This window comes from Camelus dromedarius, chromosome 4 (genome assembly GCF_036321535.1).
Source record: "Camelus dromedarius isolate mCamDro1 chromosome 4, mCamDro1.pat, whole genome shotgun sequence".
Lineage (NCBI taxonomy): Eukaryota > Metazoa > Chordata > Mammalia > Artiodactyla > Camelidae > Camelus > Camelus dromedarius.
The window spans coordinates 69,975,004-69,988,623 of record NC_087439.1 but is presented as its reverse complement, the minus strand read 5'-3'; the positions used below and the strand labels follow the sequence as shown (position 1 = coordinate 69,988,623).

The 13,620-nt window shown below is 35.6% G+C and overlaps 1 protein-coding gene across 1 annotated transcript in view; it reads left to right on the top strand.

The window, feature by feature from the left end:
- Window positions 1–13,620, top strand: part of LOC105098979 (cytochrome P450 20A1) — a 47,051-nt gene that overhangs the window by 11,013 nt on the left and 22,418 nt on the right. The window contains exon 5 of the mRNA XM_031451967.2: window positions 9,452–9,619. Within this exon, the coding sequence (XP_031307827.1) occupies window positions 9,452–9,619 (168 nt within the window). The remainder of the gene's footprint in view (window positions 1–9,451; window positions 9,620–13,620) is intronic.

Genomic DNA, 13,620 nt, shown 5'->3' with positions numbered 1-13,620 from the left:
CCATAATACAGTGTGAACATATTTGAGATTTGTATTGGTGACAAATTTAAAGGGCCTATAGTTTACAATCAAAGGAGATGCTAAGTTTTGTTAAGAGGTTGGTGAAGAATAAAGATTTCCCCCGCCTCCGCCAAGTTCATAAAGTCCTGGATTCTGTGCACAGACTCTTTGGTATCTGTGGACTGGATGTTCAGAACCCCTGAGAACAGATACTTATTCAAAATGCAGTTCTTATTTTATCACTCCCTTGATCAAAAACTTCTACTGAATTCTCTCTGCTTTTGGGACAAACCCCCAAAATTTTAAGACTGTGATTTAGCCTGCCCACTTTTCTAGCCTTTCCCACTTTCTCATCTGTGCCTGTACTTTAACCATACTGGTTTTCTCTTAATTCTGTACCTTGTTCTTGCCTGTCTCAAGGCCTCTGTATGTGCTATTCCCATTGCCTGGACATCCACACACCTAGTTAATGCGTATTTAATCTGCAGCTCAGTTTGAATGTCACTTCCCCAGGGAAGCCATCTCTGATCATCCCACTATCCCTAGGGAAGGTCCCCCTTTTAGATGCTGTCGTAACACTCTTTGCTTTTCCTTCACAAAACTTACCAGTTTGTAGTTACATTTTGTGTGATTCTTTGAATATTTCTCACCTAATAAGCTGTATGCTCCACGAAGGGAGGCACCGTTCTATTTTGATGACTGCTATATCCTTGGCTCTTGGTGTAGAGTAGTCCCTCAGTAAATATTTTATTAAATCCGTGAATGAATACTGACCAACTTAAAGATCCTCAGTTCATTTGCTTGTTTCCAGTGATGATAGAAATACCTTATTCTTTTCAGTAATCTTCATTGTTTAAAGCCATAGTCTTTCTTCTCTACTCAAACTAATTCTAAGTTCTTTAATCTTTTATCATAGGCTCTATTTCCCAAACTTTCAATCTTTTTTGTTGATGTTCTGTGTTCCATTTTTTTCTCCTGTCTGATCAAAAGCAAGTCAAGGTGGAAAATTATTTCCCAATTTTCATGTCTCTTGCCATCATATTTTCAAGCTTTGGTTCATCGACTGGGTCTGTATGTGAGAGATGTGTTTCAGGTTTATATTGTCCACCCCATAGCATAAGCCAGTTACTGAGTGTATTCATTAGCCAGAAATACCAATTAATGTTTAATCAGCAAGAGTGTGATTGAAGAGTGCTGTAGTCAGAGCATCCTCCTCTTGCCAGAGAACAGCGCTGTTGACCAGAGTTTTCACTCCAGCAGAAGTTGTACTGCATGTTGATGCAATCAGCCTTTTTTCTTTTTTGGTCCAGATCTTAGTTCCGTGTTCTGGCTCTTCTCTAACCCTCTCAGCCCTCATTCTATGAGTTCTGGCTCCTTCCTGCCCTGACCAGCTCTGCTCCAAGGCTGTGTGTAAACCTCCACTTTCATTCTGTGAGTGTTAACTTCTCTCTTCTGCGTGCTCCAGCCTCATATTTTCCTGTGACTTTTGGGTTAAATTCTGATTAAACAAATATTTCTGGATTTTAGAATTTATAACTCTTGACCAGAACCCTCTTAACTGACAGCTTAGTAATAATATTAGTAGCCAAAATTATTAAACTCATTGGTTTAATAGCTTGTATGAACTCATTTAATTCTCACAAGGACTTTATACGTAGATATTGTTATTTCCCCCTTTTTTCAGATGAAGAAAGTGAAGCTCAGAGTGGTTAGGTAACTTGTCCAAGATCATACAGCTAGTAAATAGTAGATTAGGATTTGATCCCAGTCAGTCTGGTCCTTTACTTCTCTATAGCTTGGGTCTGCTACCCTGGGGTGTAGTTTTGCTCAGCTAGTTTTTTTCTCTTTCTTTTTAAAAAATCTTTTCTGAAGTATTACGGTCACAATAATGTACCAGTGCACAGTGGAATTAAAAATCATTTGCTTCTCTGAAATTTTTAATAATTTCACATTAATTTCTGAATAATTACCTGAAGACTTTTTTCAAAAAGAAAGTTTATATTCTTACTGAACAATTGATAATGTACTTCAAAATCTTATTCGTTGAATTGTCAGTCTCTTCCAAGGTAGCCTTTTGTCTCACACCTTAATTTTTCTGTAATATGATTTTATGTTAGTTAAAATTAATGTTGTTTTAATATGAACATTCTGAAGAAGTCTGTAAGTTATATTGTATTCTTACACAGGTCACATAAGGTTGATAGCATACATTTTTGGGGTCTTTACAGTTTATATGTCATATGTGTGTGATTTATATGTCATATAAATATAGTTGATAAAAGAATATTCCAGCATGGACACATTCCTGTTACTCAGACGTTTGATAGTTTTGTTTTTTATGTAAATGTACATGTATCACACATGATAAAATTAGAAGGGATATTATAAGGAAAAGTCTATTGGAAATGAAAGCATTCATCATAGATTTGGACATTTCTACCAATAAGTCAGAATGTAACATTATCAAATGAAGCTCATCGACAGATTGTTAGAATTTCCATCTAATATAGATTAGATGGAAGATTCATAAAGTAAAAGAGATTCACATAATCCTCAGCAGATGTACTAGACGTGTGTACCTAGAGAGAAATCCTGCATGAACCATTTATAATACTTGCATTGTTTGTAGAGTACTGTGCAAAACAAATGGATGAGCAAATCATAATGCAGTTTTGTGATTCAGATGACAGTGTTGATAACAAAATTGTCACGGTCATGGCTAAAAAGAGGAAAAAAAAAGAATTTACCAGCATAGACTGAAAGCATTTAATCTGTTAGTTGTGTAATCAGCAGTGATCTGGTACTGTGGTCACAAATACAATCTCTGATAAGTATCATATTGTCATGATAGGTTTTTAGGACACCATCTGGGTCCCAAATTTGATGTTTAGGAATACCATTTATAGATTTTTTTTTTTTTTTTAGAATGAGTAATATCTCACAGAAGAAAGGTCACCAGAGGACTGTTTGATTATCTATCACCTAGAAGTGAGGAAAGATATGCCCTGGATTTCATTTAAAAACCAGCTATGTACAAAAGCTCTTACATATTATTAAAAAAAAAGATGTAAGCTCTAATAGAAAAACAGCTAAAGAAGTAAACATGCAGTACACTGTGGAAAAAGTGTAAATGGCCTTAAATATTTGAAACTTATCCACAGCCTACCAATAATTAACAATGAAATAAGCCAGTTAAAACAATGTTGAAATATTAGACTGACAGCAGTTTTCTAAAATGACGACACTTAGTGCTGTCCAAGGTATGGGAAATGGGTACTTTGAGATTGCTGCTAAGAGCATAGGTTGGTCTATGCTTTCTCCGGGGCAGGATGACAGTATATATCAAAAGCTTAAAAAACTGCTTAGCTCAGAAATTTCATATCTAAGGAAGTCAAATTTAAATAGATGTATGTACGAAGAAGACAATTGAAGTGTTGTTTATTCTAGCAGAAACTGGAAAATGCGTAAATGTCCAGTAGTAGAGGACTATTTAAATGATACTAATTAAAAGCATTCCTTTTGGTAAATATTGGAACCAGTCCCAAACTCTGAGTTTCTGACAATGAACTATTTATCACTTTGTGTTTCTCTTACTCCTAAATCTACTCTGTCCCACATCCTGACCCTTAATCTCCGAACACCTTCTATTTTTGAAGTTTATTGATCTTCTGGTTTTAGATTCCTTCTTATCCAACTTGAACGTGGTTGGTTACTTCACAGATATGTTTTCTTACCGTCTTCCTTACATAGAGAGAGGCATAATGGCTGGGAGCTTGGGCTCTTCATTGGGCTGCCAGGGTTGAAGTAGGAATTCTGTGATTTTTGCTGTGTAGCTTTGGGCATGTTACTTATTTTCTGTAACACATTCCCTCATTTGTAAAATAGGGACAGTTACTTGTCTCATAGCATTAGGAATGAAAAGAATTGATACATTAGTAGGTGCTGCCAGACAGTTCTCCTCAGTGGTTTTACCATTTATAGTCCACAGCAGTATATAAAAATTCTGCTTTTCCTGCATCCTCACCATTTCTTGGTATTGGTTTATGTATAGGGGTATCTCGTGATTTTAATTTGCTTTTTCCTGAAACTAAGGCAACTGAGCATCTTTTCATTTGATTATTAGCCAGTTGGATAGTTACTTTGATGTAGTGCTGTTTCAGATACTTTGCCCGTTTTTCTTTCGGGTTTTCTCTCTTTTTATTGATTTTAAGAGGTTTTTAAAAATTCTGAATTTAAGAACTTTGTTGGAGATAAATATATATATGTATTTATCTCAAGTATCTTCCACTGTGGCTTGATTTTATATGATCTTAAGCTTGTCTTTTGATGAACAAAGAATAATTTTAGTATAGTCTAACTTATTTTTTTGCCTTTATGATTACTGCATTTTGAATCTTATATAAGAAATCTTTATTTAACCTAAAGTCATGAATATATTTATCTAAGTTTTGTTCTGAAAGTTTTACTGTCTACCTTTCACCATTAGATCTATAATCCATTTGGTATTTATTATTGTGTTAAGAGTGAGGAAGAGGGTTAACATTCATTTTTTTCCTGTGTGGTTGTCTAGTTGACCCAGCATAATTTATTGAAAAGTTCATCCTTTTTCTACTGTACTGTAACGTTACCTTTATCATAAACCAGGTGACTGTGTAGGTCACTTGATGTATGTAAAGTTACCTTTACATTTTGTCGACTGGAGAAAAATGTACAACCTTAAAGTTGTGAGCTATGTTTTTTTCCGGGACCATACTGAGGACCATAACCTGAGAGACAGTCTCTTAGATAGCTCTGAGGAACTGTTCTGAAGAGGTAAAGGAGGAGCCAGTATATATAGGAGTTTGTGCTGAGAAAAAAACCATGTAGTTGAACATGAAAAGCTGACTGCTCATCACAAAAGTCAGGCATCTCAAGTTAGTGGTTTTAGTGCTTTTCTGTGTATGGGAAGATGCAAGAGTCTGGGCTCATTGAAATTATTCCTTAGATATACATCTTAACTGGCTAGGGCCAATATCCTGTTTTTCTCCATGCTGAATTCCCCTCAGGGTGCAGCATGGCAGGATATGGGGGTAGTTTGCAGCTGTAGTGGCTGATGGCTTGCTGGCAGGCACCATTCTTTGTCTATTGGAATGGGAGGTGACACTCCTTGTCCACAATATTATGGAATCTTCCAATCCATGAATATGGAAGAATACCCTCCCACTTTTTGGTCTTCAGTTTTTTTCAGTAATTTTTTTTACTTTTCAATGTAGAGATCTTGTGTATCTTTTATTTAACTTACTCCTAGGTATTCAGTGAATTTTTTAATGCTATCATAAATGGTATCATTTTTAAATTTCATTTTTTGTTTGTTACTTATATATACAGTTGATTTTTGCATGTTGACTTTATTATAGTCATTATGCTTGCCAAATTTCCTTATTAGCCCTAATGGTTTATCTTAATATCTGAGATTAACGATAATTTTATTCTTTTCAAGTCCTAATGCCTTTTGTTTCTTTTCATGTACTATTACCAAATATTCTGTGTATATTTGTAATGTCATTTTCCTTGTTAATACCTTCTCTCATTTTTCTTTTTTTGTGTGTATATATATATATGTATAATATATGTATATTTTATTGAAGTATAGTCATTTTACAATGTTGTGTCAATTTCTGGTGTACAGCATAATGCTTCAGTCATACGTGAACATACCTATTCAATATCTTATAGTAACTTACTGTGAAAAAATATGAAAATGAATATATGTATGTTCTCTTTTTTCTTGATTAGTGTTTCTAAAGGTCTTCATCAGTGTGGGTCCAATCAGAAGAGAGAACACACAAATATTTAAATAGGGAAATTTTAATATAAAGAATTATTGAGGGATTAGAGTAATGAAAGATTAGCTAATCAGAAGTAAAGAGAACTATAAAGAATACAGGAATAGAAGGTATAAGGAACAGTCACCAACTCTAGGGCTGTGACAGGTCACCCAAGGAAGATCCCATGCTCCTGGGCTGAGATCCAGCCTCTGTTGGAGGGGCACAGCTGTGGAAGGCAACTCTTGAAATCATATTCTTTACCTTCCTCAGAATTTGTTCTTATTGCCTGTTGTGGGTTGTTGTTGTTTGCTTTTTACTGTCTTTTCTAAACTGTTTTTGTAAAGTCCTATATTCTTTGTCATGTGTGGCCACTTAAGCATCTGTTCTGTTAGCTTTTTATGGTAACTGGTGTTTTGACAGATTTGAAGATGACGAAAGAAAAAAAAAAAAAAGCTCTCCCAGTGTTTGCAGATTGGCTTTGTGTTGGAGTCCTCCCTTAACAGTTATCCAGGTCTTTTACAGCTCTCTACCTTCGCTCTAACTTCCTACTTGTATGGAACCAGAAGACCTGCTAGATGTGAAAGCTTAGTCTTCTCAGGCCTTTTCTGAGCATGTGTGCTACTCTTGGGCTTGTGCATGGCTTTCTTAATTCCCTGCTATCTGCAGACTCTTTTAAAAACTCTCATTCCCACATTTATCTCTTCTCCCAACCCCTTCCTTCTCCAGGTTCTTGGTCTGTTTATTGCTTGCCCCAAGTGTTGTTTCTTGTACCAGCTGTTGCAACCAGTACCTGCACCTTTAAACATTTTCAGCAGAAGCCACTTAGGAACCTGTCCTAGTTCTGGGAATGCTCAGAATTGGGCAAAACAAGGGAAGCCTTTGTACCAGTCCTTGAAAGGAGCTGCCAGACAAGTTGAGACTCACAATTACAAATCTTTGACAAAAATTGCTTCCAACCAATTTGCACCAGGAGTATTGGCTGCTGTTCTCTTAGCTGCTGCCTCTTGGGGGTGTGGGGATGGTAGGCCTTCCCCTGGTTGTTGTAAGTTTTCGACTGTATTCCAGAGTTTTTCAGAAGTTGATTCTGACAGTTTTGGCAGCTTATTACTTGCTTTTGGGGAGGGACAGAGTCTTAGGGTTACCTACTCCATTTTCGGTGGCCATTTTGGTGACCAGGGGTGATGGTACTTTAAATAGAGCTCTGTTGTATGCAATTCTGTTGACTTATGGCTACCATGCTACTGAGCTTGGGAGAGAAGGGAGATGAAATAACCTTACATTAAAACATTGCAGAGCTCACTGTCTTCCAGGATTCAGTTGTTCCTGTTGAATAGATACTTCTCAATAGGTACTAGGTTTTGGTTAATTGCCAAAGTGCTGACATGGTTGATATTAATTGTTTAGTTGTTTTGCACATATTTTCATTGTTTTAGAGGGAGAGTGAGGTCACCAAAGTCCTCACTCCACCATTCTGGAAGTCAGTCTCTCTTCTGGAACATTTTGAAAAAGAATAGTAATGGGAAACATTATAAAGATAAAGTAATTTTTCAAAATTATGATAGTGGCATATGTGTAGATCAACGAAATAAAACAATGTTTAGAAACAGTGCCAAATTCATAGAAGAATTCAATGTATGATGGGTGGCATTTCAAATTGGTGGAAAAAAGACATATACTGGTAAGACAACAGTATAACCATTGTGAAAATCAAATGAGGAAGTAAACAGATCAATGGAGTGCATACTTTATACCAAAGTAAATTCTACTTTAATTGTAATGGTCAAGGTAAGGGCTCAGCATTGACATGTAGTACTTGAATAAATTTAAACAAATTGCTCAACACTAAGGCTCTAAATGTTGAGAGTGTAGCTTTGACCCATGGAGTTGGGCCTGATGACTTAAAAAGGCCCGTGAAGCGTTAACACGTTCAGGAGGAGATCCAGTGATGAGGAAGGTCTGGCAGTTCAGTATCTAAGCAGGTGAACACTGACATTCAGTTGGGTTTCCCACTTCTGTGCATGAAGCTGAGGTGGTTGCAAGTTACATACTTTTGCTAGAATCATTATGAGGCAAAACTTCCATGCTTATGAAGAAAAATAATGTTTTCTGAAGCAAATGAACTTAGATGCTTAGAAAAAGGAAACCTTATGGGTTTATCTCATATCTATTAATATGTTTTATTTTTTCTAAAAGAAAAATTTTCCCCCCCATTGTTTACCTTTCACATTTGGAACTTCTGAGATTACCTACAAGTCTAATTTATATTGGTTCTCTTTTTACCTAGAAGTAGCCATACTTTAATGGTTTGTTCCCCAAATCTTTTACTTTTTAGTATAAAGTAACCTATGTGACTTCAATAATAACTATAGAATTTGAAAATTTTAAAGCATGTGGAATAATTTTGTTAATAACATGAAAGTCATTTTTTTGTTGTTTTTGCTTTTGGCAGGGGAGGTAATTAGGTTTATTTATTTGATTTTTTTAAATGGAGGTACTGGGAATTGAACTTAGGACCTTGTGCATGCTAAGCACACGCTCTACCACTGAGCTAAACCCTCCCCCCATGAAAGTAATTTTTTAACTATATAGCTATGTTCTATTTTAATAACTATTTTTCTGTTTTCTTGATACTTAACCCAAATGTCAAAGATTTCTTTTAAAGTATATTAACTGGCTCAATTAATTAATCTTGATACTATGGAATCATTAAGATTTCCCTTCCCTTTCTCCAAAAAAGTGTTATATTCCATATTCTTCATTTTAAGTAGCTGTAAACCTGTTTAGTGCTTATCTTTTATTTTGAATATTTATCTGTTTCTTACAGTGTTTAATTTTAATCCTATACTGTGACAGAACTTTCATGGAGTTGATATGGGAAAGTAGCTTAAACTTGAGTTCCCAACATGAAGGAGCTTTATATATTTTACCTCACAAAATCCTTACCGCAGTTTGTGGCATAGGTACAGTTATCCCCATCACAGCAGCTGCGAAAAGCAGGAGATGTCATCGCTGTTTCCCTGCTGAGACACCTGAACCTTGGAAAAGGGAAGTCAATCAAATTGCTTGAAGTCTTATTACTTCTAAGTGGCATAGCCAGAAGTAAACCAAGTTTTTTGACTCCAAAGGTTTTAATCTTTTTACTATACATTATTTTTTTATTCCACAAGGGATTTGACAAATATTCATTGAATGAAGGAATGGCAGAGAGGCTCTGAGAGGTTTGTGTCATTGAAGTAGTCTAGAACTTTTGCATATTCACGTATTTACTGATTGTTTACTGTATCACAGCCACTCTGTGATGGATCTTTACTATTTTTAATTAGGTACTAAGACTTTAGTCTGTTAATTTCCTTTAGGTTTTAGGTTTTCCCAGCCTTTGAACTTTTAATTTATATTTTCTGTTTTTATTGCTGTGGTGGTTCTGTTTTGTTTTGCATATCAGCCCTTTGACAGAATCTGAACCTGAACGATTGAGGATGTAATAATAGGTGGCACTGGGTTAGCCTGGCAGTTCAGGTGAACACCTGAATGCTTGCTTTGATTACAGAGTTGAACTGTGTACTCTATGAAATGAATCTACTTGCTGAATTTTTCTAAGATTTGTAGGAAATAGTAAGTCATTGTGGTTTTCTCTTCTCTTTCAGCTCTCAGAAGAATTATTAGGTAAATGGCTCTCCTACCCAGAGTCCCAGCATGTACCCCTCTGCCAGCACATGCTTGGTTTTGCTATGAAGTCTGTTACGCAGTTGGTAATGGGCAGTACGTTTGAAGATGAACATGAAGTCATTCACTTCCAGAAGAATCATGGCACAGTAAGTCTAGGGACAAATTTTAAATTGCTCTGTTGCCAAATTGGATAGTTCAACAATGTACGCTTTGCCTCTCAAGAAGGAGGTTTAAGATTCCATAGTACTGAATTTCCTTGTTTTGGGCTAAAAACAACAATGCAAAAAGATAATTGTTGTCTTTTTAAAAAATTTAAGAATTACTTTTTTTAAGCAGTTACTTTTTGAAATTTAAAAAGTGGATGACTAAAGAAATTTTCTTTAAGTACTTAGCATGTATGTTATGAAATAGTACTGATTTCTAGAATAATGAGAAAAAGGGTGCTTAATAGAACTAGACCACATCCTATATAGAAAAATTAAAGTCGATGGAGCATTAAAATACTAGTGAAATGAATATGATTTGAAGAAAGGATAATTCAATCTGAAATTGATTTACTGTTTGCCTTTTCTAGATTCACATGTGAAATTTATTACTGTTTTTATCAGTCTCAACATTAAATTAATTTGTTTCAAATCATACTTAAATCATTTACCACGTTTTGGATCACTGAGAAATTATTCCTTATTTTATTCAAATCTTTAAAAAAAAACAGGTTAAATTAATCAGTGTAATGTGTTTAAAGCAAAGTCACTGTGGCATAACACTGTCACTGTTTAATATTATCTTTTTTCCTATTAAAATGGTTTTATTACTTGTTTGAAGGTTGAAAAATACACATTTCTTAGAAAACATATACATATTTTACATTACAAGTGTAAAAATAAAAGTGGGAAAATCATTCTAAATTCCACTACCCAGAGTGAACTACTCTGTGTACCCAGGTAAGATAAATTGGCTGAGGAATTCCTAAAAGATTTTATATTTTAATGAAGAATCAATTTTTGACTCGATTTGTTGATGTCTGATTTTTTCATGTTGATGAGACAGCATTTTTATGAAAAGACTTCCACTGTTTTTCTAAGATTTTCTGCCAAGCTGCTGATACCTATTCCTATGCTGCATATTTTTATGCTGACATTTTCTTTATCTTTGTTTCCTTAGAATTTTGCAGTAGAGATAATTTCAAACTTACAGGAAAGTTGCAGCTAGTGCTAGGAACTCCCATAATATTCTTTACCCAGGTTCACCAGTTTTTTTATATTTCTTCCCATTTATTTTGGTTGCTCATTATCTGTCTGTCTGTCTTTCTGGCTATTATCCATCCATCTATCCATTCCTCCCCTCTTTACTGAAACCCTTTGAGAGTAAAGTAGACATTTTGCCTCTTTCCCCCTAAATACTTCAGTCTGTATTTCCTGAAATCAAGGATGTTCTCTCACATAGCAATAATACTGTTTTCAAACATGGGGAATTTAACATTTATACAGTACTATTATCCAAAGCCCATATTCATAATTCTTTCCATTTGGAAATCAGACCTCTTTAATGTGGAACAGTTTCTCAGCTTTTCTTTGTTTCTTGACCTTGACATTTTTTTTTTTTTTAAGTGAAGGCCAATTATTTTGTAGAATGTCCCTCAGTTTGGATTTGAGTAGATTGAAGTTATATGCAACCTGGTATTTTCTTAACATTACTAGAAGTTATCAAAGGAAAGTTTTCAGGCCATAAACATGACTTAAAATCCTGCCTTAAATGATCTTTTACTGTCTGAAGCACCAAGGGGTTGCTGTAGTGCAGTTGTGCTACGGGGAATAATAACCAGGTTGTGAATGCAGAGGCAGTGACTGCTGCTTGGCTGACAACGCTTGGGAGATGTAGTCACTTGTAAAATGCATACTGTTTTCACAGATGTTAAACTGTGAAAAAATGTGCACCTCACACTCAGTGTGCTGTGTTTATGACCTGCCTTCCAAAACCATTGTCCCAGTTGTTATCCCACAAATGTTAGTGTGCCCTTTCCTTGTGCTTTTGACATTTAGAATTATTTGTCTTTTAAATATTTGCCTATCTAATAAGTAGAAAATGAATTTTTATGATTAAAATTTTAGTTATTTTATTTGTGAGGTTAACATTGTTTAATATTTTTGCTGAAAAACTTGCAGTTTCTTTTGTGGGATGCTTTGTCATGTCCTTCCTTCACCTATGTTTCTATTGATGTTTCTTTTTCTTACTCATCTGTAAGAGCTCTTTATTTTTAATCTCAGTTTTCAATTTGTTTTATTTTCATTTATAGTGCTTTTTAAGATTTTTTTTTTTAAAGCAGTTTTAGGTTTACAATAACACTGAGAGGAAGGTACAGAGATTTCCCTCCCATACACTCCCTGCTTCCACACTGCATAGCCTCCCCCATTATCTGTGTCATTCACCAGAATGGTGCATTTTTTGCCAAGGATAAACCTACATTGGACATGTCATAATCACCCAAAGTCCATAATTTACTTTAGAGTTCACACTTGATGTTGTACATTCAGTGGGTTTGGACAAATGTATAATGATTTATATCCATCATTCTTTTTTTTTTATTGTTGTATTTATTTTATTTTGGTAGCAGGGGAGGTAATTAGGTTTATTTTTAGAGGAGGTACTGGAAATTGAACCCAGAACCTTGTGCATGCTAAGCATGCAGCTCTACTACTTGAGCTATACCCTCCCCCTATCATTCTAATATCATCAATAGAATATTTTCACTGCCTTAAAAATCCTCTGTGCACTGCCTGTTCATCTCTCCTCCCAAGTTCTGAAACTCTTTTTATTGTATTCATAGTCTTGCCTTTTCCAGAATGTCATGTAGTTGGAATATTGCAGTATGTAGCTTTCTTAGATTGACTTCTTTCACTTAGTAACATGCATTTAAGCTTCCTCCATGTCTTTTCATGGCTTGATAGCCCCTTTCTTTTACCTGAATAGTAATCCACTGTCTGGATGTACCACAGCTTATCCATTCACCTACTGAAGGACATCTTGTTTCCTTCCAAGGTTTGGCAATTATGAATAAAACTACTGTAAACATTTGTGTGCAGGTTTTTGTATTGACGTAAGTTTACAACTTGTTTGGGTAAATATCAAGGAGAATGATTACTGGATATGGAAAGAGTATATTTAGTTTTGTAAGAAACTGTGTTTGAGTATTTTGTGGATATATTCTCAGGATCAAATTCTTTCCTAAACCACAACCAGTGTACTAATAAGCCTATCAAAGACAGTCTTCATTTCTGTTACAGTGTTTTCGATCTCTAGTGTTTTGGTTCTTTCTTAGGATTTCCATCTCTATGCTTTCATTACCTACCTGTTCTTGCATGCTTTCTACTTTATCCTTTACCCAAGAATCCTTTAGAGCTCTTAGCAATTAATCATAGTTGTTCTAAATTCCTGATCTGATAATTCCAAAATATTGCCATATCTGATTCTGATGCTTGCTCTGCTTCTTCAAATTGTGCTTTTTGCCTTTTGGTATGCCGTGTAACTTTTTCTTATAGCGAGACATGTTGTACTGGGTAAAAGAAACTGGTGTACATAGACCTTTAGTGATGTAGTGGGGAGGTGTGGGGAAATCCTGTGATTACTTCTCAGTCTTTTAGTGGACCTGCGCATCTGGACTGTGAACTGCACAAGTGTTTCGCAGTTTTCTCTACCCTCTTAGGTGGGAAAGGATGGCTAACATAAGCTGGAGTTTCCCTTCTCCCATGTGTAGGCTAGACCTAATTGGGGTTGAATATCTCCTGCAACTCTGTTAAACACCAGTAAGTTAGTCTCTGATTGACTAGTTCCCTCCAAGTGCATGCCTTTGTTAAGAGTAGTGTGCTCTGGTTTATTTCAAATTGGTTCTTTTTTCAGCCCCCCTGCTGGAAATCCAAAGGGATTTTTCTCTGGCATTTACTCTGGAAACCTGGTTGAGCTCCTGGAGGTAAACCTCACAATACTTTGCAGGGCTCTGTTGATTGGGTCCCCCTGGAGTTTTTAACTGCCAGAGTTGTGTATACTGAATCTCCTGCAGTTTGTCAGTTCCAGTTCAGGTTTTTCTACCCCAGCACAGGCTCTTGAGGTGGTTTCTGCTTGTGTCTGTTCTGGTAAGATGTGACTCCTT